The 24650-nt window shown below is 39.4% G+C and overlaps 2 protein-coding genes across 6 annotated transcripts in view; one reads left to right on the top strand and one right to left on the bottom strand.

Annotated features, from left to right (window-relative positions):
- The window catches only part of MSL2 (MSL complex subunit 2), a 47150-nt gene extending 38197 nt beyond the window's left edge, over positions 1 to 8953 (top strand). For 2 of the 3 annotated variants that reach the window (XM_030934365.1, XM_030934361.1), the window contains exon 2: positions 5120 to 8953. In XM_030934365.1, the coding sequence (XP_030790225.1) occupies positions 5200 to 6711 (1512 nt within the window). In that variant the 5' untranslated portion in view covers positions 5120 to 5199 and the 3' untranslated portion in view covers positions 6712 to 8953. The remainder of the gene's footprint in view (positions 1 to 5119) is intronic. The other variant, XM_010364828.2, reaches the window with a different exon arrangement.
- A 1036-nt stretch (positions 8954 to 9989) lies between these two features.
- PPP2R3A (protein phosphatase 2 regulatory subunit B''alpha) overlaps positions 9990 to 24650 on the bottom strand; it is a 204972-nt gene continuing 190311 nt past the window's right edge. For all 3 annotated transcript variants that reach the window (XM_010364830.2, XM_030934340.1, XM_010364831.2), the window contains one exon: positions 9990 to 12804. In XM_010364830.2, the coding sequence (XP_010363132.1) occupies positions 12681 to 12804 (124 nt within the window). In that variant the 3' untranslated portion in view covers positions 9990 to 12680. The remainder of the gene's footprint in view (positions 12805 to 24650) is intronic.

The raw sequence follows: 24650 nt of genomic DNA, 5'->3' as shown, positions 1-24650 counted from the left end.
CGCCACCACGCCCGGCTGATTTTTGTATTTTTAATAGAGATGGGGTTTCTGCATATTGGTCAGGCTCGCCTAGAACTCCCCACCTCAGGTGATCCGCCCACCTTGGCCTCCCAAAGTGCTGGGATTACAGGCGTGAGCCACTGTGCCTGGCGGTTTGTATTTTCTTTAGTCTGGTGGCCTTGTTTTCTTTAATGGTAGTTACTGGCCTTTAAATATGAGTTGGGAAGTGTTTTCTCCTCCTCTGTGTTTGAGTGTTTTTTCTTTTTAATTATTTGTTAGCATTTACCAGTGAAGACATTTAGCCCTGGAGTCTCCTTTTGAGGAAAATCTTCAGTAACTATTTAAAACTTTTATTACAGGTCTATTCCGTTTTAAAACTTTTTCTCCAGTCAATTTTGGTCATTTGTGTCTTTAGAGATACGTGTCCATTTCATTGAAGTAGTCTAAAATTGTTGGCATAAAGTTGTTCATAGGACTTCCTTAATTCTTCACGTTTTGTAGGGCACTGGTGATACTCTGACTCCTTTCATTCCTGATTTTGGTAATTTGTATTTTCTTTTTTTCTTTGATCTTTTACAGTGACCAACTTTTGGTGTTTTTTTTTTTTTTCTCTTTGGTTTTTCTGCTTTCTCTTGTATTGGTTTCTGCCCTAATCTGTATTCATTTCTTTATTTTCATTTTTTTGAGATGGAGTCTGGCTTTCTCGCCCAGGCTGGAGTTCAGTGGCACTATCTTGGCTCATTGCAACCTCCTCCCAGGTTCAAGCAGTTCTCCTGCCTCAGTCTCTTGAGTTGCTGGGATTACAGGTGTTCACCACCCTTGGATAATTTTTATATTTTTAGTAGAGACAAGGTTTTACCATGTTGGCCAGACTGGTGTTGAACTCTTAACCTCAGGTGATCGGCCTGCCTCAGCCTCCCGAAATGATGGGATAACAGGTGTGAGCCACTGTGGCCTGCTCTAATCTTCATTATTTGCTTTAACCTGCTTAGTTTGGGATTCCTATTAAGGTGAAAGAAAGCTTTGGTTATTGACTTGAGTCTTTGCTTTTTTATTTTTTATATTTTCTATTTTTACGTGCATACACACATAGACAGTGTATTTTTAAAATGGGCCTTACAATATGTAGTTTTATCACTCAGTTTACAACTAAATATATTGTGAACATTTTCTCTTCTTCAACAGTTAAAAGAATTGCGTAGCTTGGAGGAAACATTATTTATTTATTTATTTTGTTTGTTTGCTTTTGAGACGGAGTCTGGCTCTGTCGCCCAGGCTGGAGTGCAGTGGTGCGATCTTGGCTCACTGCAAGCTCTGCCTCCTGGGTTCACGCCATTCTCCTGCCTCAGCCTCCCACGTAGCTGGGACTACAGGCGCCCACCACCATGTCTGGCTCCTTTTTTGTGTTGATGGGGTTTCACCGTGTTAGCCAGGATGGTCTCAATCTCTTGACCTTGTGATCCGCCCACCTTGGCCTCCCAAAGTGCTGGATTACAGGTAGTGAGCCACTGCACCTGGCCGGAAACATAATTTATTAAGCAATCTTATTGGGGACATTGAGGTATAATTTTTTTTTTCCAAGGAGACTTCATTCTTTTTACAATGCTTTTGGAAAAAAGGGGAGTCCTTGTCTTACATAGCTTTCTATAGATGATGGAAAGTTGCCTTTCCCTTTAGCCTTTTAACTTGCTTCTTTACACCCACCTAATCACCAGTCAAGTAACCCATTTTATGTTTTCTAGTCTCTCTCTCCCATTTGCTTCCCATTTCCTTCCACATGCAGACGGACTTCCATTACTTCAGCACTTCGGTTCCTCCCCTTAAAGAGGCTTTTTTTCCTTTTAAAGAAACTTCTTTGATTTTGATCAGCTGTACTCAAAACTGTATCCTAAGTTTCACATTAGGATTAATCTTTCATAATCTGAAGATATAATTCAGTTGTTTAAAAGAACATATTAAGAAGACCTAGGTAGAATTACATGTATCAAGAAATACTGGACTCCAGCACAATGGAAATATGGCTTTCTTTTGAAAAAGGTAGTTTTTTGGGGGAGGGTAGGGCAAAGAGGTAAGAAGTAGTTGGTACTGTAAGGAAATGTTAGAGACCATTATGGAAATGTATTCATTATTTTAAAGTGTAAGAGTGGTACATGTAGACAGTAGTAGTTCTGGAGTCTTGGAAGCCATGAGCTGCTCATCCATCACAGCCAGGTAGAAATGCCTGAGGAAAGCAGTGGAAATTGCAGGCTCCTCCTGGGGTCCAATGTTGTCATTTCTGAAGGCCAGGTCTCCCTGAGATGGATGCCCCCTTCTTTTTTAAAATTTATTTATTTATTTATTTTGAGACGGAGTTTCGCTCTTGTTGCCCAGGCTTGGAGTGTAATGGCACAATCTCGGCTCACTGCAATCTCTGCCTCCCAGGTTCAAATGATTCTTGTGCCTCAGTCTACCAAGTAGCTGGGATTACAGGCATGCACCACCACGCCCAGCTAATTTTGTTATTTTAGTAGAGACAGGGTTTCATCATGTGGGTCAGGCTGGTCTTGAACTCCTGATGTCAGGTGGTCCATCTGCCTTGGCCTCCCGGGGTGCTGGGATTACAAGCGTGAGCCACTGCGTCCAGCCTCTTCTTTTTTTTTTTTTTTTCCAGAGTCTCGCTCTTTCACCAGGCTGGAGTGCAGAGGCACCATCTTGGCTCACTGCAACCTCCGCCTCCCGGGTTCAAGCACTTGTCCTGCCTCAGCCCCCCGAGTAGCTGGGACTACAGGTGCATGTTACCACTCCCAGCTAATTTTTGTATTTTTAGTAGAGACGGAGTTTCACCATGTTGGCCAGGATGGTCTCAATCTCTTGACCTTGTGATCTGCCCGCCTCGGCCTCCCAAAGTGCTGGGATTTGCAGTTGTGAGCCACCGCGCCCCGCCCAGCCTCTTTCTTAAAATTTATTATTATTTTTTTAGAGACAGGGACTTGCTGTCTTGCCCAAGCTGGTCTTGAACTCCTGGGCTTAAATGATTGTCCCACCTCCGCCTCTCAGAGAGCTAGAACAACAGGCATGTGCCACTGTGCCTAGCTCAAGACCTTATTTTCTGATTCAGATTTTCAAAGCTATTAAGTTTCCCACGAAACACTGCTTTAGTTGCATTCTCCAAATTTTGATATGTGGTGTTTTCATTTGGTAAATGTTTCCTCAGTTTCTCTTGTGATTTTTTGGCTTATAAATTATTTTGGTATATGTTTAATTTCCAGATACTTGGGGATTTTTCTGATTTTTTTTTCCCTGTAATTTCTAATTTCTTTTGTGGTTGAACGTACTCTTTGTGTGATTTATGAGAAGAGGTACTACTTTGGGTAGTTGCTGACTATTTGTCTGAATTAGGAACCAAGGAGCAGTTGCAGCTTTGGAGAATAAGGGTGGAGATAGGAACTGGATCTAGTTCCTTTCCCTTCTTGGTTCATATGTATATGTTATTTATAATTTGACAGTTGCGTCAAGTCGGGGGACTACTTCATTTACTGTATTGTCGCAGTTAGGATACCTGTGGTTTGTAATTAAACCATGGTCGTTTTGAATTCTGTCAAAAGAATTTGAGCCCAGTATTATACCCTAATTTTTTTTTCTTTAATAAGTTTAAATATAATTTTTTCCCTATTGTATTTTTTTCTAGAAGAATTTGAGTTGAGTAGTACTCCTTTCTGTTTGTTTTAATGTAGTTGAACATAGTTCTTTCCTACTGTAACTCCTTTTTTTTTAAAAAATGAGACAGAGTTTTGCTCTTGTCGCCCAGGCTGGAGTGCAGTGACACAATCGCGGCTCAATGCAACCTCGTCGCCTGGGTTCAAGGGATTCTCCTGCCTCAGCTTCCTGAACAGCTGGGATTACAGGTGCCCACCACCCTGCCTGGCTAATTTTTGCATTTTTAGTAGAGACAGGGTTTCGCCATGTTGGCTAGGCTGGTCTCAAAATCCTGACCTCAGGTGATCTGCCCACCTCAGCCTCCCAAAGTGCTGGGGTTACAGGCATGAGCCACCATGCCTAGCCTTTTTTTTCTTTTTTCTTTTTTTGAGACTAAGTCTCGCTCTATTGGTTAGGCTGAAGTGCAGTGGTGTGATCTCAGCTCATGCTACCTCAGTTTCCTGGGTTCAGATGATGCTTCTGCCTCAGCTCCCTAGCAGCTAGGACGACAGGTGCATACCACCATGCCCGGTTAGTTTTTTTGTATTTTTAATAGAAATGGGGTGTCACCATATTGGCCAGGCTGGCCTTGAACTCCTGACCTCAGGTGATCCGCCCGCCTCAACCTTCCAAAGTGCTGGGCTTATAGGCATGAGCCTCTGTGCCCTGAAACTAATTTTGATCTTTTTTCTGTAAAGTTTATGATTAGTATACATGCGGTAAAAACTGGTTGAAAAAAATTTTTTTTTTTTTTTTTTTGTGAAGGTGCTTTTCTACTGATTAATGCCCTCAAGACTATCTTTTATGAGGGCAGGGACTAAATCTCTCTTACTCATATATTTTTCCCCAGTGTCCAGCACAAAATAATCATTATGATTTTGTTCAGAATGTTGTAGCATTGCCATGTTGTTAGGTTGAGGTCCAAAGGGTTTTGTTTTGTTTTGTTTTTGAGACAGGGTCTCGCTTTGTCACCCAGGCTGGAATGCAGTGGCAGGATCATAGTTCACCGTAGCCTCAACTCTAGGGCTGAAGCCATCACCTCAGCCTCCTGAATAGCTGGGATTACAGGCACATGCCACCACACCTGGCTATCCAAAGGGTTTTAACCCTAGTTTGTGCTTCTGGTGTCTGATCTTCACATCTTTAACTTTATAGCCTTTGGAGGAAGAGGATAAGAAGATGGACCAGAACATATTGCTTGGGGAGAGAGAGACAGAATCAAGGATGATTTTGGTTTGAGATAACTGAATGGGGAATATGGCATGAAATAAAGCGAGCTAATTGAGGATTCTTCTGTTTCTTCTAAGATAGATTTTTTGTTATCTGGCCTAGTGAGTTTAATTCATCTCGATTTTGATAGATTACTTATGTCATCTAAACTTCAGTTTATGAAATGGTAAATTTATTTTACTAAAATCTTTGCTTTCCTCCTTCTCCCCCTTAGGACATTTGCTACAAGATCCTATTGCACCCACCAACTCCACCTGCCAACATTATGTCTGCAAAACTTGTAAAGGCAAGAAAATGATGATGAAACCTTCCTGTAGCTGGTGCAAAGACTATGAGCAGTTTGAGGAAAACAAGCAGTTAAGCATCCTAGTGAACTGCTACAAAAAACTATGCGAGTATATAACACAGACTACACTGGCACGGGATATAATAGAAGCAGTTGACTGTTCTTCTGATATTTTGGCTTTGCTTAATGATGGATCATTGTTTTGTGAGGAGACAGAAAAACCCTCAGATTCATCCTTTACTTTGTGTTTGACACATTCCCCTTTACCTTCAACCTCAGAACCCACAACTGATCCTCAAGCTAGTTTATCTCCAATGTCTGAAAGCACCCTCAGCATTGCTATTGGCAGTTCTGTTATCAATGGTTTGCCTACTTATAATGGGCTTTCAATAGATAGATTTGGTATAAATATTCCTTCACCTGAACATTCAAATACGATTGACGTATGTAACACTGTTGACATAAAAACTGAGGATCTGTCTGACAGCCTGCCACCCGTTTGTGACACGGTAGCCACTGACTTATGTTCCACAGGCATTGATATCTGCAGTTTCAGTGAAGATATAAAACCTGGAGACTCTCTGTTACTGAGTGTTGAGGAAGTACTCCGCAGCTTAGAAACTGTTTCAAATACAGAGGTCTGTTGCCCTAATTTGCAGCCGAACTTGGAAGCCACTGTATCCAATGGACCTTTTCTGCAGCTTTCTTCCCAGTCTCTTAGCCATAATGTTTTTATGTCCACCAGTCCTGCACTTCATGGGTTATCATGTACAGCAGCAACTCCGAAGATAGCAAAATTGAATAGAAAACGATCCAGATCAGAGAGCGACAGTGAGAAAGTTCAGCCACTTCCAATTTCTACCATTATTCGAGGCCCAACACTGGGGGCATCTGCTCCTGTGACGGTGAAACGGGAGAGCAAAATTTCTCTTCAACCTATAGCAACTGTTCCTAATGGAGGCACAACGCCTAAAATCAGCAAGACTGTACTTTTATCTACTAAAAGCATGAAAAAGAGTCATGAACATGGATCCAAGAAATCTCACTCTAAAACCAAGCCAGGTATTCTTAAAAAAGACAAAGCAGTAAAGGAAAAGATTCCTAGTCATCATTTTATGCCAGGAAGTCCTACCAAGACTGTGTACAAAAAACCCCAGGAAAAGAAAGGGTGTAAATGTGGGCGTGCTACTCAAAATCCAAGTGTTCTTACATGCCGAGGCCAACGCTGCCCTTGCTACTCTAACCGCAAAGCCTGCTTAGATTGTATATGTCGTGGCTGCCAAAACTCCTATATGGCCAATGGGGAGAAGAAGCTGGAGGCATTTGCCGTGCCAGAAAAGGCCTTGGAGCAGACCAGGCTCACTTTGGGCATTAACGTGACTAGCATTGCTGTGCGTAACGCTAGTACCAGCACCAGTGTAATAAATGTCACAGGGTCCCCAGTAACGACGTTTTTAGCTGCCAGTACACATGATGATAAAAGTTTGGATGAAGCTATAGACATGAGATTCGACTGTTAAATCAGTGGGTCTTTTAAACCTACTCCTGGTAGGGAAATAGCTACAGTTTCACGGCAGCTATGGTTCTGTTGGTTTAACTTGCCGGAGCTCCTGCATATAGATCACTTGTATCAAGTGTTTTCATTGCTAAGTTATATGTGTTAGTGTCGGGGAAATAGTTTGCAGATAATGGAGGAGTAACCCTACAACTATATTTCCTTAGTTCTTACAGAACCTCATAGTTTGAGAACAAAGCTGATGCAACTGATTTATACAAAATGAACTTTGGCAAGAAAAATAACATTAACCTCATTGTTTATGGCCATGCTTTGTGCATAATCAAAGTTTATGATTAAATGTAAGGAAGTGGTATCTAGTCAGTCCATAAAGATTGTGCTAATTTTTTTGTGGAAAAGTAGCCATTAGTTCAGGAAACTCAGTGCTGCCTTCAGATGCCATTGACGTTTCTCCTGTTGGAAAGCCGATGTGTCCAGCTCAACCTTTGTGCTGACATCATACCATTTCTGATCATGAAATATTGGCTACTGGTGTATGTAGCAGTTCTTAAATCAGCAGTATTATGAAAATAAAAAATTCCCCCTCATTAGAATGTTTAAGAAATCTTTTTAAAAAGTAAATTCTGTCAGACTACAAATGTTTAGCTGTTTCTCACTCATTTCTAGGGAAAAAATTCTAAATCCCTCCATTTTGAGCAGTGTTCTAATTGGATAAATGAAGTGAAGGAGAGTAGTTTTATTCTGAAGGTAATTAAATTTAGACTAGTATGTGACAGAATTTTTTAAAAATTATAAAAATTTTATTTAGTAATTGGGATTTACTTAAAATAATATCGGAATAATGCCCCCAGACTTGCCCAGATTTATGTGTTGTACTTATTGCTACTGGCCGCCACTTTGACTTTTGTTTTCTATAATAGTTTATTTGCTACAGTCTTTATTTTGAATATGCTCCTAGGTTTTTTTTTTTTTTTTTTTTTTTTAAGGGTGCTGTTCATTATGAAGGCGTCTTTTATAGAGGCCTAATAAGAATGCCTTTTTATGAAACCTGTGCATTTAGGTAGGTTGAAGCTAGGAGGATTTTCTTTAGAATGCTCTCTTGCATATAAAGCACAAAGTATGTTTCAGTTTAAATGCACTTCTTCCCGTTAATTTTTATGGGGAAGACGAGTCACACACATTCTGTGGAAGGGAAATCTAGTCAGTTGCTTCAAAGAGCACAGCCCAAATAAAACAAGGACTGACGAGGTGTAATGAAATAATCTATGATTTAAAAGAAGAGCTGCAGCTTTGACAGTGCTTAAAGAAAAATACTGCTGGAAAATTTCCAATTTCTACTACGTTCACCATCTCTAGTAAGATCCGATATATGTTGAAGTTATGTTTTGATTTGGCACACAGCATGTTCAATGATGGTTACTCGTCTAGTACAAGACATGGAGAAGAAACCTTTGGACACAGAGCAGATGACACCTCCTTCTGTTTTGTAGTGTATCCTGGTGTCATTTTCTGTGAATGTGGTCAGGTAGAGTTGTTTTTGTTGTTGTTGTTGGGTTTTTTTTTGTTTTGTTTTGTTTTTTGTTTTTTTTTTTTTGGTGGGGTGGGGGTGGGCTAAAGCCATAGGAAGAAAAATGTGATGTATGTGTCCAGTATGTACTATTTTGTTTTTGTTTTGCAAGAAGAGTTGAACTATTTTTGATAACAAGAGTAAATGGTGGAAAATGCTTCTTAGTTGTCTTGTCTTTATTTGCTTTCCAAGATTTGGAATTTTATTTAATTGCTTTAAGTATTAGCAGTGTCTTATGAAACATGTATTTACCTAACGTTTGTAACAGTTTTGTGTTGAACCCAGATGCCCTGCTATATAAAGTTGTAAATCTGTTCTTTATTCACTAATGATCACTGCAAAAATGATTAGAAATGAGATTGTACACATGGATGAGGATATATTTTGCAAATTGACCAAACTTTCCTAATATTATGATCTTAAAAAATTCATAGAGTACTTTATTGCTTCCCAAGTTTGATAATCTTGTGTTTTTTTTGATGCATGGGAGGTTGGCAATATAGACAAAGTGGAAATCATTAGTATGTGAGGGACTTGATTGTTATGTAATATTGCCAATGATGAATTCAGGTTGTTTTTAGCACAAGTTTCTCTTTTTTATGCTGGTATTCTCACTGCCACATTTTTGGAAACCTGTATTACACCTTGAATCTATCAATAAATGATAGTTTTCTAATTCTATGTTGTAGAATACTGAGGAGTTTGGGATAGCATGCTCTGAATGGTCTGTATTATATACATCTGGGGAAGAGTAATCACAGTGCCTTGATTTTTATATTATTTTTCTTTATACCACTAGTTATTTAGGAATGCTGACAAATGGCTAATGAGGGATGATTGAGAGATTATTACTGAAGTAACTGGATTTACGAATTCAACAGGATTTGAAACCACCAAAGAATAGCAGCATTTAATATGACACATCCTGAATTGTTGAGTCCTTGTTATTAATATAAATGATCAAATGATCTTTTACCTTAGGTAATAGTTCTAGAGCTGACCATTTTATCTTTTTGGTTAATTAGGTCTGCATTTCCATGAGGAGTTGTAGTATGGTCCTAGGGATAAAGATTTCCTTTTATTTCATTGTATTCTTAGTTAAAACAATTTCATGGTGACCTTGTTGAAGAAGAGTAAAAGTTTTACGGCAATCAGATGAAAAATAAATTGTCCATAACCATATCATAGATAACAAATAGAAGTGCTTTAGAAAATACTAAGTTCAAAGTATAGTATTTTGACCAAATCTAATACTTGGATGGTATTTTATACTTAAAAAAAATTAAAAGCTGGGCATAGTGGTGTGTGCCTGTAATCCCAGCTGCTTAGGAGGCTGAGGTGGGAGAATCACTTAAGCTCAGGAGTTCGAATCCAGCCTGGGCAACATAGTGAGACCTTGCCTCTTAAATAAAATTTAGGTACCCCAAAACACGCAGTTACATATTCTTTTAAAATAATGCATTATAGATGAGGCTAAAGTCTACCTTGATTCCTGTGAACTCCGCCTCATTCACAAACTCTGGTCCTCTTCCCTATCCCCTGAGGAAATCATTTCTCAGTATATTATCATTACTACAAAGACCTTTCTTTGTAGTTTTCACATGGGCTCAGAGTTATTCTGACATTCAAGCTTGTTTACAGTGTTACAGACATAAAAATGAGGTGCAGGTATGATTAAAAGCACGAGTGTGTAGTAATTACCTTAATGAACATGATTCATATTTGACAACTTTATTTAGTTTTGCTAAAAGGGAAAAACAAAAGTCATGCAGCCTTCTCCAAACACATCTTAACATTTCAAAAAGCTGAGCAAATCTCATTTGATCAATCTAGAGTTTTATAAACACTTTGAATGGTATACAGTGACATAGATAAGATGCAGGGAAGATATATGGAATTTTATTAGTTTGATTACCTTGGTAATGTGATGTTATTAAACTCATTTCTCACTGAATTAGCATTAAGGTCATGATAATAACCCTCAGCTTTTATCAAGGGGCCTGGAATATTGTAACTTGAAAATTCCAGTTTGGCAGTAATGATTATATTTGACTTTCTTACCAGAAAGTCAAATATATTCTACCTTAATTCCTCAGAATTCATATTCCTTGCATTCAGCTCCAAGAAAGGAGTACAATAAAACAAACACATTCTTAAAATTCCTGAAAATGTAATAATGTGGGTAAACTATTACAACAGCCCATCTTAAATGGAATGGTATTGATAGATATACTTTTATAATAGACTTTGTAAGAGAATGGGGTCTTGCTCTGTCGCCTAGGCTGGAGTGCAGTGTCATAATCATAGCTCACTGCAGCCTCGAAGCCCTGGGTTCAAGCGATTCTCCTGCCTCAGCCTCCCAAGTTGGTAGGACTACAGGTGTGCATCACCATGCCCAGCTAAGCTTATTTTTTTGTAGAGACGGAGTCTGTGTCGCCCAGGCTGGTCTTTACTCCTGGGCTCAAGTGATCACCACCTTTGGCCTCCCAAAGTGTTGGGATTATAGGCATGAGTCACCATGCCCAGCCAATAATTAGAGACTTCAAAAACCAGATGAAAGTGAAAGCAGGAGGACTTCAGTAAGGAGAACCAAGGTAAAAAAGCCAAATAGTATATTGTAAAATTGAATTTTATTTTTACTTTTTGGTGAATCTTACTAGTAGTTTAGATCATTATGGATAATAAAACATTTAAACCGTATCTGGCTTCTAAGAAAAGTATTTTTTTTTTTTTTGTATTTCTATCTGAAGTAAAATGATTTCTTCCCTGGTAAAGGCTGGATGGGATTGGTAGGACATTTCATTTATCACATAAATAATCTTAATAATCAGTGTGTTTAGGTTATTGAATATTGTTTCCTAAAAATTATTTTTAAGCTTTTAATTATTTTGTGTGAACTATTAAATAGCTGCAGTAGTTACTGCTTTCTGTAACAGTTAAATGGAAGATCAGTTCTAATGAAGATAAAATGACAGGAAACTGGGAGCTTGTGACAGGCAGGAGTCCTAGGATTGTTAACTTACTGTACTGTACCTGGTTTATGGCATATTTCCTAAATTCTCCTTTTCTTTTTGCCTACCATAACCCTAACCCAAGGTTCATTTCACTGTTTGGCTTTTATGCCAGCAAGGAGGGAACCAAGGTAGGGTGGAAAGGGAAGCTATTCTTGACACTTTCAGGAACTAGTTTAAAAAAAAAAAAAAATCTAGGGGAAAAGCTGATGACTGACAGATGGATATTAAGTTGCTTGGGGGTTTTCTTACATCAGAAATGTCTATTCTTTTTAATAGTTTCTTTTCAAGGATGTTACAGGATTTGGCTGGACTGTGGCCTGATGAAAAATGTAGGATTCTGTAGTGAACACATTTATGGTAAATAATAGCTTTCTTTTACAGGTGTATCATTTTCCATTTCCTTGATATTGAGGTGGATGAAGTATCTGTAGTAATTTTTTTGAACATGAAGTAAGGAATAACATTGAGGCCTTAACTTTATTAGCTAGTCTAATATTCCTGGGAGAAAGGAATATATCTGGTAAGAATTTTAATGTATCATTACTCCTTTATGTCTTCAAGCAGGCCTTCTGATAGGAAGTGAAAACAGTATTAACTAATTTGGAGATTAAATACATCATTCAATAGTTCAATGAATAAAAGATAAGTTAAAAGGGATTTTTCCAAGTATGAGTCAAATTCTGTACTTCATTTAAGAAGTTTTTTTTTTTTTTTCTTGAGATCTTATATAAGATCCACAGTCAGGGAGGTTACCAGAGCTTGCCAGCAAAGTTGGAAGGCCCAGTGGTTATAATACCTGAGGATGTAAAGTGACTAGTAGTTTGGCAGGTAACTGTGAAATTACATTAAGCCAGGTAAGTTCAAGATCTTTGAACTCCAGTATACATATAATTAAAAGAAGTCTCTGAGATGTTTTGGCAGTGCTTTTATTACTAGGGCTAAGTCAATTCTGGAGGCCCTTACTACTTTTTCAAGTTCCAGAATTTTTTGACTCAAGTTTTCTGCAAGTGAAGGTTTCTTCTAGGCTCCATAGGAGCCCGGAGGGGACTCGGATGCCAGCCAACACAGAGGCAACTTCAGTCACCTGTGTAGAGAACTGTGCTTGGCACTGTCCCCAAGAGATCCTTGGTACATTCAAGGGTGTAGAGTGCTGACTTTGGAAGGCGATGGTACCACTTCTGAGGAAAAGCTCCGTAAGAGGTTTGAGGCAAATTGGAGGAGTCTCCTAAGTTAAATGTGTATCCAGACCTACTGCTTAAAAACAAAGTTCCTAGTGCAGATACACACTTGGAGAAATCAGTCTTTTAAAAAGCAGTATGCAAACGAGAACATCTCTTCACAAGAAAGAAACATTTAAAATACACATCTTCGTTTCATTGTAGACACTGGGAGCTATTCTTCATCCACTGATTGAAGCTTTCCACATTTCTCTGGAAGGCTTGCACTTAGTATTTTACTGCCTTTGTTTCCAAATTCAGAGGGAGAGGCAGGTTCATCTGTTTCATAATCTTCAAAACTGAAATAAAGCAAAAATGAATTAACTGATTAAAGTTTTAATGGTTGGGTAGAAATCAATATGGCAAACACGAGCCTCAAGACCAGCCCGCAAAGGTATCTTTAGTTGCTAAATGGAGGCTGTGAGCAACTGAACTGCCCTGAAGGAGACAACACTCCAGAGCAGAAAACACATTCTTCTCCCTGTTCCTTAAAGCTTAAGTCCATGTCAGAATTTGTTGAAAATGTTCCATATCTGGCCGGGCGCGGTGGCTCAAGCCTGTAATCCCAGCACTCTGGGAGGCCGAGACGGGCAGATCACGAGGTCAGGAGATCGAGACCATCCTGGTTAACACGGTGAAACCCCGTCTCTACTAAAAAATACAAAAAAAAGCTAGCTGGGCGAGGTGGCGGGCGTCTGTAGTCCCAGCTACTCGGGAGGCTGAGGCAGGAGAATGGCGTAAACCCGGGAGGCGGAGCTTGCAGTGAGCTGAGATCCGGCCACTGCACTCCAGCCCGGGCGACAGAGCGAGACTCCATCTCAAAAAAAAAAAAAAAAAGAAAATGTTCCGTATCAAGCTTTCCCTATGGTTGTTGGTGGGAGTGAGAGAATTACAGATGGTGCAAGGTTAAGAAAAATTTGAGGTCCATAAAGTATGAGCTTTACATGACCTTATTAAAGTGGTTTCCACTCAAAGTGGCAAATCTTTTTTTTTTTTTTTTTGAGACAGAGCCTTGCTCTGTCACCCAGTCTGGAGTGGAGTGGCACGATCTTGGCTCACTGCAACCTCTGCTTCCCGGGTTCAAGTGATTTTCCTGCCTCAGCCTCCCCAGTAGCTGGGACTACATCCATGCGCCACCACACCTGGCTAAGTGTTGTATTTTTAGTAGAGATGGGGTTTCACCATGTTGGCCATGCTGGTCTGGAACTCCGGACCTCAGGTGATCTGCCCACTTTGGCCTCCCAAAGTGCTGGGATTACAGGCTTGCGCCACTGGTCGGTCAGAGTGGCAACTTTCTCAACTCTCAGATTGCTTTATAGCTTCCCTCCGTGGCTTCCAAGTAACACAAATAGATGTTCAAGTGTGTAGGTCGAACTGACTAAAGCCCGTTTATAGATTTCCCATCTTTCTGCTTTGTAGACCTCTACAGCATACCTAGACCTAGATATTCATCCTGGGAAGATGTCCTCTTGCCAAACCTTTTAGGTGTTGCTGGTATCCCCTGAATACTGTATCCTCCAGGCTACCCCTAAGGTTGGCTTTAGGCAGAGATGAAATACTTTCTCTTGGAAATGATGTGGCTGCCTGAAATACTGATAAATATTCTGAGGCTCTCTCTCTGAGCCTCATATGCAGATATGTACATCAGAAAAATGTACATCAGTTAGCAATGTTTATTATAGTATTTGACATCACTGGCTTAGCCCTTGCAGGGATCTGTGGACATACAGTCCCTTCATCAAAAAGGTACCAAGGCCAAGTTAGTGAGGGAAAATTGCTGAGGAAGGTATATACAGTAGGGGGCACCTATTCAAGTTCCTAAAGCATTCTGTGTGTGTGTGTGTGTGTGTGTGAAGTTTTTTTTCTGAGATGGAGTATCGCTCTGTCACCCAGGCTGGAGTGCAGTGGGGCCATCTTGGCTCACTGCAACCTCTGCCTCCCAAGTTCGATTTCTCCTGCCTCAGCCTCCCGAGTAGCTGGGATTTACAGGCATGTGCCACCATGTCTGGCTAATTTTTGTATATTTAGTAGAGATGGGGTTTCATCATGCTTACCAGACTGGTCTTGAACTCCTAACCTCAAGTGATCCACCTGTCTCGGCCTCCCAAAATGCTGGGATTACAGGCATGAGCCACTGTGCCCAGTCAACATCTTTTTGTTTTTGAGATGGAGTCTCCCTCTGTTGCCCAGGCTGGAGTGCAGTGGCACGATCTTGGTTCACTGCAACCTCTGCCTTCTGGGTTCAAGCAATTCTCCTGCCTCAGCCTCCCAAGAAGCAGGGATTATGGATGTATACCACCACACCTGGCTAGTTTTCGTATTTTTTCAGTAGCGACAGGGTTTCACCACGTTGGCCAGGCTGATCTTGAACTCCTGACCTCGGGTGATCCACCCCCCTAAGCCTCCCAAAGTACTGGGATTACAGGTGTGAGCCACTGTGCCTAGCCTAAGCCAACATTTTTGAATAGAGGTTAGAGGTTTAAACTTTTTAAAAAGCTTACTTGATAGAAAATTGTTCCCTATCACTACCAGTTTGTGATACTATCAAAAGTTATAGTTTGTTCATTTAATAAAACTACTGCATTCTATTCTTGTTTCCACTCCTCTTCCCCCATCTCCTTGAGGCCTCAATGTGGCATGGGATGTGCTGGATAAGGAGGCAACAGGAGAGGAACTTTCCGCTAACGCAAGTGAAATGGTTGATGGCAGAGCCTCTGTTAGGGGGAACAAAATTCTCAAAACCACTGCTGCTGATTTCTTGTCAGGATGGGAGCATTTTCTTCCCCTTGGTGCCCTAACTTGCTGTTTGTAAGCTATCAGTGTTAAATACCTCAATGTAGGTTTATGAATAAGGCATATTTTCAGTTAAGTGTGAAGTGAGACTCATTCAGTAAATATTTGAACTCCTATTGCTAAGTGTAAGAGCCAAATGCTAGGATCACAATGATGAAAAAGACTGAAGCAGCCCTCTCCTCACATCTCTTGTAGCCTAATGGAGACCTTATGGAGTTAGGGATTAAGTGATTTAGCCTTAAAGCATAGGCTTTGGAGTCAGATTGTAAAAGTCAGGTTCCAATCTTGGTTTGATCACTTAATGTGACTTTGGGCATGTTGGTGAGTGACACCTAATCCTATATTGCGGGAGGGGTTATACATTTTTGTGTGTGTCATTTCTGAAGAAAACATTTGCAAAAGGAAGTTCATTCAATAACCCTCCTTTGTCAGCATCCTGGAGACTCCTCTTAATTTTGCTGGTTCTCAACTAGGGTGATTCTCCCCCACCAGGGGACATTTAGGAATGTCTGGAGACATGTCTGTATCTTGCTTGTCACAACTGAGTGGGTCCTACTGGCATCTAGTGGGTAGCGTGCAGGGATGGTGCTAAACATCCTACAATGTGCCATACATCTCACAATAAAATTACCCATCTTAGAACTCTTGCTCCTTCAATGCTAGTGTGTCCCAGGCTCTGGACTAATAAGCTCTTGTCATTTTGTACTTCCCTGGTAAGCTTAGTCTTTCCCATGGCTTTACTCACCACTTACTCACCTATGGTTTCTAAACTATGTCCAGCCTCAGCCTCTTTCTAAGCTGGAGAACTCCATGTATCCAGCTGCCTACTATATAGATGGCTCTTTCAGAACAGCAGCATGCTGTTGAACTCATGCTTCCCACTGCCCTGGTTCTCCCTATTTTAGTCAATGGCACTGTCACCTGCCCACTCAAAGCCAGAAACTCAGTTAGCCCAAGTTCCTCTTTCCTCACCTCATTACAGTTGACCATATGGATACAAGCCTGCCTCTTCCTCCCTACCACCACCACCGGCTTCAGTTCAGGGTACCATACTTTCTTGTCTGGATTACACTCTTGCCACATATCCTTTGCTACTGCCATACCAGGCTGTTTATGGTGTTGGAATAGGTTATGGTCTTGGGACCTAATGCTACTGTACATGTTTTTCAATTGCCTGAAATGCCCTTTCCTCTTTGGCTAGCTTGTGTTCATCTTTTAATCAGATGTCACGTGCAGGTTTCCTGATTCTTGACTCCTGAATTAACCACATACATCTGACTCAGATGTATGTAATGGCTTCCTTATTTGTCTCCCTACTTCTATTCTTGCACTTCCACTACTCTGGTAGAATGGTCTTCAGAAAACCTAAGGGGTAGGGATTATATCACTCCCTTGCTTAACAATTTTCAGTGGCTTTCCTAGGCCCTGCATGATCTGGCCCGTTAGACTTTGTAATCACATCTCCCTCTGTTGCTCACTATATTCTGGCCACACTAGGCTTTAAAAATCTCCCCAACATACTGTTTCCTGCCTCAAAATCACTGCACACAGTCACATATTTTACTCCCTGCCTGGGACATTTTTGCTGTTTTTCAACCTTTTAGGTCTTGTCACCTACTCAGAAAAGTTCTTCCCTCAGCACCGTAAGTTGCAACTCCTTGTCCATTATTGGTTCATCTTATTTGTCTCCTTCATATTTACATAATTAAATCTGTTCCCCACTTGACTGTAAAGTGTCCGTTTTGTAGCTCACTAATTTCCTTGGGCTATAGTACAGTGATTGGCACTAAGTGCTCAAAATGAATGGCTGAATGAAAAGTGATGTCCTAATGCTCTTGTGAAACAGTGTGTAGAGCTGCTGGGACAGGATTGGAATCAGTAAAATGGTGAGAGTGCAGAATTCATTCATTCATTTTCATTCATTCATTCATTCATTTTGAAATAGAATCTCGCTCTGTCGCTCAGGAGGGCAATGGCGTGATCTTGGCTCACTGCAACCTCCGCCTCCCAGGGTCAAGCCATTCTCCTGCCTCAGCCTCCCGAGTAGTTGGGATTACAGACACGTGCCACCACGCCAGCTAATTTTTGTATTTTTAGTAGAGACGGGGTTTCACCATGTTGGCTAGGATGGCCTCAATCTCCTGACCTCGTGATCACCCCCCGGCCTCCTAAAGTGCTGGGATTACAGGTGTGAGCCACCGTGCCCAGCCTGAGGACAAATTCTTTAACATAGTATTGTTAGCATGAGGGGATATGATGGTTCATGTAATTTGGCCAGCAACACCACTGTCTTTAGAAACTTATTTCCCTAAGTAAGTTTTCCCTTTCAGATGAGCAGTTTCTGGGCAAAAGTATTCAGGCGGGCTCTGCAGATTCCTGGCATGGAAACAGAAAAGCTGGAATGAGCAGAGATAATGACTGGGACATACATGGTTTGACAAAGGATTGCATACAGTTTCAGAGTGTTGTCTGGGAGTTATGTTTTGATTCCAATTTCCAGGATTCTGACTATTTACAGGGACAAAGGAATAGAGTATTTGATTCAGGGATTATCTGGGCAAATCTAAGACATATGGTACCTATAGGCATAGAATAAAATGTTCAATATTTTGGCCTGGTGCGGTGGCTCACACCTGTAATCCCAGCACTTTGGGGGAGGCCAATGTGGGCAGATTACCTGAGGCTGGGAGTTCGAGACCAGCCTGACCAACATGGAGAAACCCTGTCTCTACTAAAAATACAAAATTAGCTGGGCGTGGTGGCACATCCCTGTAATCCCAGCTACTCGGGAGGCTGAGGTCGGAGAATCGCTTGAACTCAGGAGGCAGAGGTTGCAGTGAGCTGAGATCGTGCCACTGTACTCCAGCCTGGGTGACAAGAGTGAAACTCCATCTGAAAACAAACAAACAAAAAATAAAATAAAAGTTCCATATTTCTCTAGTTTGAAGTCGATAATGCTTCAGGAATAGAAGTGTGTGATTTATCTTTATACTTTTAAGTTAAAAATAGATATCCTAAGCCACTTACATAAAATGGACTAGCTGAAATATTTGGAAGTTGGATATTTGGTTCACTGATTTTCCTTAACCCATCCAGTGACCAGAAAACCTTTAGTTTCAACTCTTGCTGAAGTTTCCTAATACGTACCACTTGCTTTCCTGCCCCAGGAAGTAGATTTCACTTCATTTTTGATGGTTAAAGGAACTCTTGCAGTTCCCCAGAATCATAAGCTATCAATTGTTAATTCTTACTCACTGTGGATGTAGACAGCATAAAAATGTGGGCTAAATATATTGTAATTATGAACTGGAAGGACAGGGTCTCAAATCATGTTTATTACCAAGCACAGTGCCTGGCACAGAGTAGGTACCAGTAAATATCTGTTCAAATAAATTAAAATTGGCTTTGATATGGTTTGTTCAATGTGGAAAAAAATAAAACATTAATCTCAGGCCCATGTAGAGGCTCCATTTATTAAGCATTAAAAAGTAATTCTAAACTAGTATATCTGTAATATTATAACTCATGTTTTGGAATATTAATTCATGTCATTCCTTCTTTTTCTTTCTCTATACCCTAATATATACACACAACCCTCCATTATCCCTGTTTCCCTGTTCCTCTCCTACATTCTTCCGTCTCACTGAGGACACTTTGGCTTCATACTTCTCACTAGTTACATTCCTGGACGATTGCTCTGATGGGTTTCTGGCTGGCCTCCTTTACCTACAGTGCCTTAATGTCCAGTGCTGATGGATGTACATGTAGATCTCTGACAGAGTAATTCATATATTTTTAATACAAAGGAAAAAGCTGCCTTTAAAAACATTCAGTAGGAAACAGTTCTAAACTGCCCAAATGTCTAATAACAGGGAAATGGATGTGAGTTATTGCTTGAGAGAACACTGAAGCATTCCAAGTCCTGTTTTTCAACACATTAGTAACAAGTGTCAAAAAGAAATATACCAAGTATAAAATAATGGTTATCCCTGGATCACTGAACCAAGAGTGATTTTAATCTCTATATTTTCCATTTTTTTCAAGTATTAGTCAAATTGGCAGAAAAGCTTGTTTCAGATTATTGAGGGTCTTGGTTTCTTAGGATAGTAACATGGAAGACCCTTTAGCCTGCTTTACATAATTTCTGTGGCGTTTTTAATGTATTCCATTGCATAAACTGTAAGAATGTTAATTATAAATATGGTATCATAACCTGTTATCTTCATATAGGTAACACATTTAGTTGACTTGGATTAAGTAACTGGTACCCTGTCTTTCTGGCTTCTCTTACGAGGGTTGAATTTATATAAATGCTGTTGTATGTTGTGATCACTTTGTGTGCTAGACATGTTAATTTGCAATGTTTACAGCCTCATACTTATGGAAACTTTGGTCTTACTTCACCTCACTGAGATCTGTAGTGATTACTAGGTTACTTACTGAAGACATTACATAACTGCCAGTCTTGAAATCAGGATGTACAGATGCTTAGCACAATGGCTACCTGTGATTGTTGTTAGATGGAGGATTTTAAGTTGTTTTTGGAGGGCTAAATCGTCTGGACTACTGTAGATATCCTTGTAGTGAGGGTGGCTGCTGTATTGCTGTGGTCTGTGTCTTTCAGTAAACATTTGCTGAGGACCTCCTATCTAACAGTCTGCCAGATGCTGGGACTACAAGACTAAGAAAATGTTCTTGCCCCCTGAGGAGCTCACCATCTAATGGTAAAACAAATAGCTCCATTTTTTTTTTTTTAGCATTTATATACCAGACATTGTTAGATTCATTATATATATTATCTCTTAATTCTCAGTACAATCTTGCTGTTCATGCAACAGATATTTACTGTGTCAAGCAGTAAAATGTGCCCTAGGAGTGAAGGGAGCAAGATAAGTGATAGAATGCTAATGTTACAGCTGAATAAACTACTTCAGAGAGGTTAGGTAATGTGATCACAAAAGTGGTAGTAATAAACAGCCATTGTTTATTGATTACACGGACACTATGCCTAAGGGCCTTGCATTATATACACTGTCTTATTTAATCCTTAAAACAGCTCAGTGTGGCAAGTGGTACCCTTATTTTTAAAGGGGATGCTGAAGCTTGGATGCCTGAGATTCCACAGCTTCTGTGATAAAGCAAGGATTTGAAGTTAGGTTTGTCTAACTTCAAATTTCATGCTATTAACCACGATGTTTTACATCCATCTATCTATCTATCTATCTATCTATCTATCTATCTATCTATCTATCTATCTATCTATCTATCTATCTATCTATCTTTTTCTTGAGACGGAGTCTTGCTCTGTTGTCCAGGCTGAAGTGCAATGGTGTGATCACAGCTCACTGCAACCTCCACCTCCTTCCTAGGTTCATTGAAATGATCCTCCCACCCCAGCCTCCCAAGTAGCTGGGATTATAGGCACACATCACCACGCCCATCTAACTTTTATATTTTTAGTAAAGATGGGGTTTTGCATGTTGGCCAGGCAGATCTCGAACTCCTGGCCTCATCTGCCTGCCTCAGCCTCCCAAAGTGTTGGGATCACAGGCCTGAGCCACTGCACCAGGCCCATGATGTTATATTGTATTTCTCCTATATGGAGTAGTAATAGCTACTATTTATCATGAGCCATGTGCCAGGTGTTTACATATAGTAACTTAGATTCTCACAGTCACCTCAGGAAGCTGATGCTGATGCCTTCTGAAACTGAGCCTCAGGAGTCAAGTAACCTGCTCAGCTGGTGAGTGGACTAGATCTGTCTGGCTCCTAAGCCTCTGGTCTTTCTGTGGTACCAACATTCTTCCCTTTCTGATACCAGAGTCTGGCAATTTCTGTTTGACAGTTAGACTCACCCTAACATATTTGTGATTCTTTCTTGAGATGAAACCCTAGTTGATTTAGCCTTGGGAATTTAGGTCTGGCCTTGCTTTTGCACCAGTTGGTCAGTTGTTATTCCTGTAAACGGGCCTTTTCCTTCCCTTTGTTCACATTCTAGTGCTTGCTCTATAGACTGTGGCTTCTGTAAGCCTCCTTGCCCCTTGGGACCTCATAACCCACATGTGTTCTGTGTAGGCCTTATCTCATCTCCCACAACATGAGAAGTGGGGTATCCAGCAAGCAGCAAGAGTCTCTCATATACAAAGGTCGAATTTCACTACAGCTGGTCTCTGCGTCTCCTCTTGTGACCCCTCCTTCACCTGTGCTTCTGTCTGCAACCCCCCTGCCTCTTCTTTCTTCCTTCCAGGCACACTGGCACGTTCTCTCAGTGCTACCATAACTTGAAAATACTTTTGCTTGAGCCCGTTATTTATTCTCTTTAGATGCCATTAGTTTCTCTTCTTTTCAGATGAACATATGTCTATTTGTTTAGATCTGCTATTTCTTCTTCCTTTAAAGCAGGTTATAAAACAATAGTAACATTTTTTGTAAAATAAATGATCTAGTTGCACAGAAATGTCTAGAAGAATATACTCCAAAGTGATAAGATAGCCTGTCTCTGGGTGGTGAATTTTAGGTGTAGATGATTTTGTTTACATTCTAACTCTTCTGCAATGAACATGTATTACCTATATAAACATAAAGGAGAAAAATAATTTTTTCCCGTTTGTTAAAGTAATACAGTACATGCTCGTTACATGAACCTTTATAAATTATAGAACAGTATAAAAAACCAAATTACTTGTAATCCCACAGCCCAGAGTTAATGACTGTTAATATTTTGGGGTGTTATCTTTTAGCTTGTGTATATACATACACACATTTTAAGTACAAAGATTATATCACAATTTTGTAATCTTGATTTTTCTATGAAATTAAAAATTTTCAAGTACATTTCAATAGCTGCATGTTATGACACATAGATACCATGACTTATTTAACCATTCTATTATTGAACATCTGTGTTGCTTTGAATTTATTTTAGAATTACCTGTGACCAATGCCAACTGTTTAGATGACACAATTCTATCCAAATTTCTGATTATTTACAATAGATACTCAGAATTATCATTAGGGAGTCAAAGGGCATAAATTCAAGTTGTTGCTTTATATTGTCAAATTACTTTCCAGGGACATTGGGGCAATATGCTTTTACCAGTAATGTTTGAAAATGCGTGTCTTCCTGCAGTAAGCCTAGAGTGAAGTATTTCTGCAATTTGCTTCTCCTGTGAGACAGCAGTGAAGACACTATATTTTAACTGTGTCTGTATGTCTTCCTATCCTGTCTTGCATTCGCCAGTATCCAATAATGCTTAACATACAGTAGGAATGCAAACATTTATTGAATATTATCCTTAACATTTATGTTTTAAAAATTGTTGCCAATTTAATAAGCTAAAATTTTTTGGCTCTTGCTTTTTTAAAAACAGCTTTATTTAGGTATAATTTACATACCATAGATTTTACCAATTTTAAGTGTTCAGTGCATTTTAGTAAATTTTTTTTTTTTTTTTTTTTGAGATGGAGTTTCACTCTTGTTGCCCAGGCTGAAGTGCAATGGTGCAATCTCAGCTCACTGCAACCTCTGCCTCCCAGGTTCAAGTGATTTTCCTGCCTCAGCCTCCCTAGTAGCTGGAATTGCAGGCATCTGCCACCACACCCGGCTAATTTTTGTATTTTCAGTAGAGATGGGGTTTCACCATCTTGGCCAGGCTGGTCTTGAACTCTTGACCTCAGGTGATCCACCCACCTCAGTCTCCCAAAGTGCTGGGATTACAGGTATGAGCCACCATACACTGAATTAATATTATCCTTAAAAATTATGTTTTAAAAATTGCTAACTTTATTTTACAATTAGTAAATTTTTACAATTGTGTAATGATCACCACAATCCAATTTTAGAACAGTTATTTCCCTATCTTCCTGGTGCTTGTTGGCATATAGTCTCCACTCTCATTCCTAGAAAAAGGCAGCCACTGATCTGCTTTCTGGTGCTGTAAGTCTGCCTTTTCTAGAAGTTTCAGATATATGGAATCATAATATGTAGTCTTTAGTGTCTGGCTTCTTTCATATAGAATATTTATGAAAGATTCATCCATGTTGTTACAACTATTAGTAGTTCTATCTTTTTATTTTTTTCTTTCATTCTCAAGGTATAATTGATATACAATAAACTACTCATATTGAATGTGTAATGAACAACTTTTGGTGTTGTATATACCTGTGAAATTACAACAATCAAGCTAATGAAAATATCCATCACCTCCCACCCCTCAAACATTTTCTCATGCTCTTTTATAATAATTTCCCCTTCCCAGGCAACCACTGATCTGCTTTCTGTCACTATAGGTTAATATGTATTTCTTAGAATTTTATGTAAAGGGAATCATACATTACATATACTTTTTTTCTGGTCTGGTTGCTTTCACTTGGCTTGATTATTTTGAGATTCATCCATGTTGTGATTATCAATAGTTCATTCCTTTATTTTATATATATATAGTAAAATCTTATATATATCATATATATATGATTGATATATATGATGTATATATGTATACAGATAACATATCTCATATGTATCATATGGTGGAATGTTATAAAAATACATATATTTAAAATATATATTTTTGTCCTTGCTTGAAAGTCTCTCATGAAAAGATATATTTTGCTTATCAGTTCACCAGTTTGATGGACATGTGGATTATTTCCAGTTTGGAGCTACTAGGGAATAATGCTGTTATGAACACTGGGCGAGCTTTTCTCTTGGGTAGATTTCTAGGAGTGAAGTTATTGATTCATATGCCAAATGTATGTTTAACTTTTTAAGAAACTGCCAAACTTTTCTAAAGAAGTTGTATAGTTTTACATCCTCATCAGCCCAATGTATGAGAGTTCTGGTTTCTCCACATCACTGCCAACTGGTGATTTTAGTTGTTCCAGTGGCTATGCAGTATATCTCACTGAGGTTTTAATTTGCAATCTCCTAATGTCTAATAATACTGAACATCTTTTCATATACCTATTTACTATTTGTACCTCCTTTTTAGTATGTATTCAGACGTTTTGTCTATTTTAAAAATTGGGTTATTAGTGTTTTTGTTATTTAGAGTTCTTTACATATTCTGGGTATGAGTTCTTTATCAGAATGTTTTGGAAATATTTTCTCCTGGTCTGTGTTTTCATTTTCTTAATGGTGTCTTCTGAAGAGCAATCGTTTTTAATTTTGAAGGAAGTCTAATGTATCAATTTTTAAGAATTAATCTTGCCTAACCCAAGGTCACAAAGGTTTTTCCTATGTTTTATTCCAGAGCTTTGTAGTTTTAGCTCTTAGAGTTAGTTCTATGATTCCTTTTTAAATTATTTTTATATTTAGCACAAGGTATATAGATTGGAGTTCCTTTCGGCACAT

The sequence above is a fragment of the Rhinopithecus roxellana genome, chromosome 1, assembly GCF_007565055.1.
Source record: "Rhinopithecus roxellana isolate Shanxi Qingling chromosome 1, ASM756505v1, whole genome shotgun sequence".
Taxonomy (NCBI): Eukaryota; Metazoa; Chordata; class Mammalia; order Primates; family Cercopithecidae; genus Rhinopithecus; species Rhinopithecus roxellana.
Note: the sequence above shows the minus strand (reverse complement) of the source record. Positions and strands in the feature narration are given on the sequence as shown.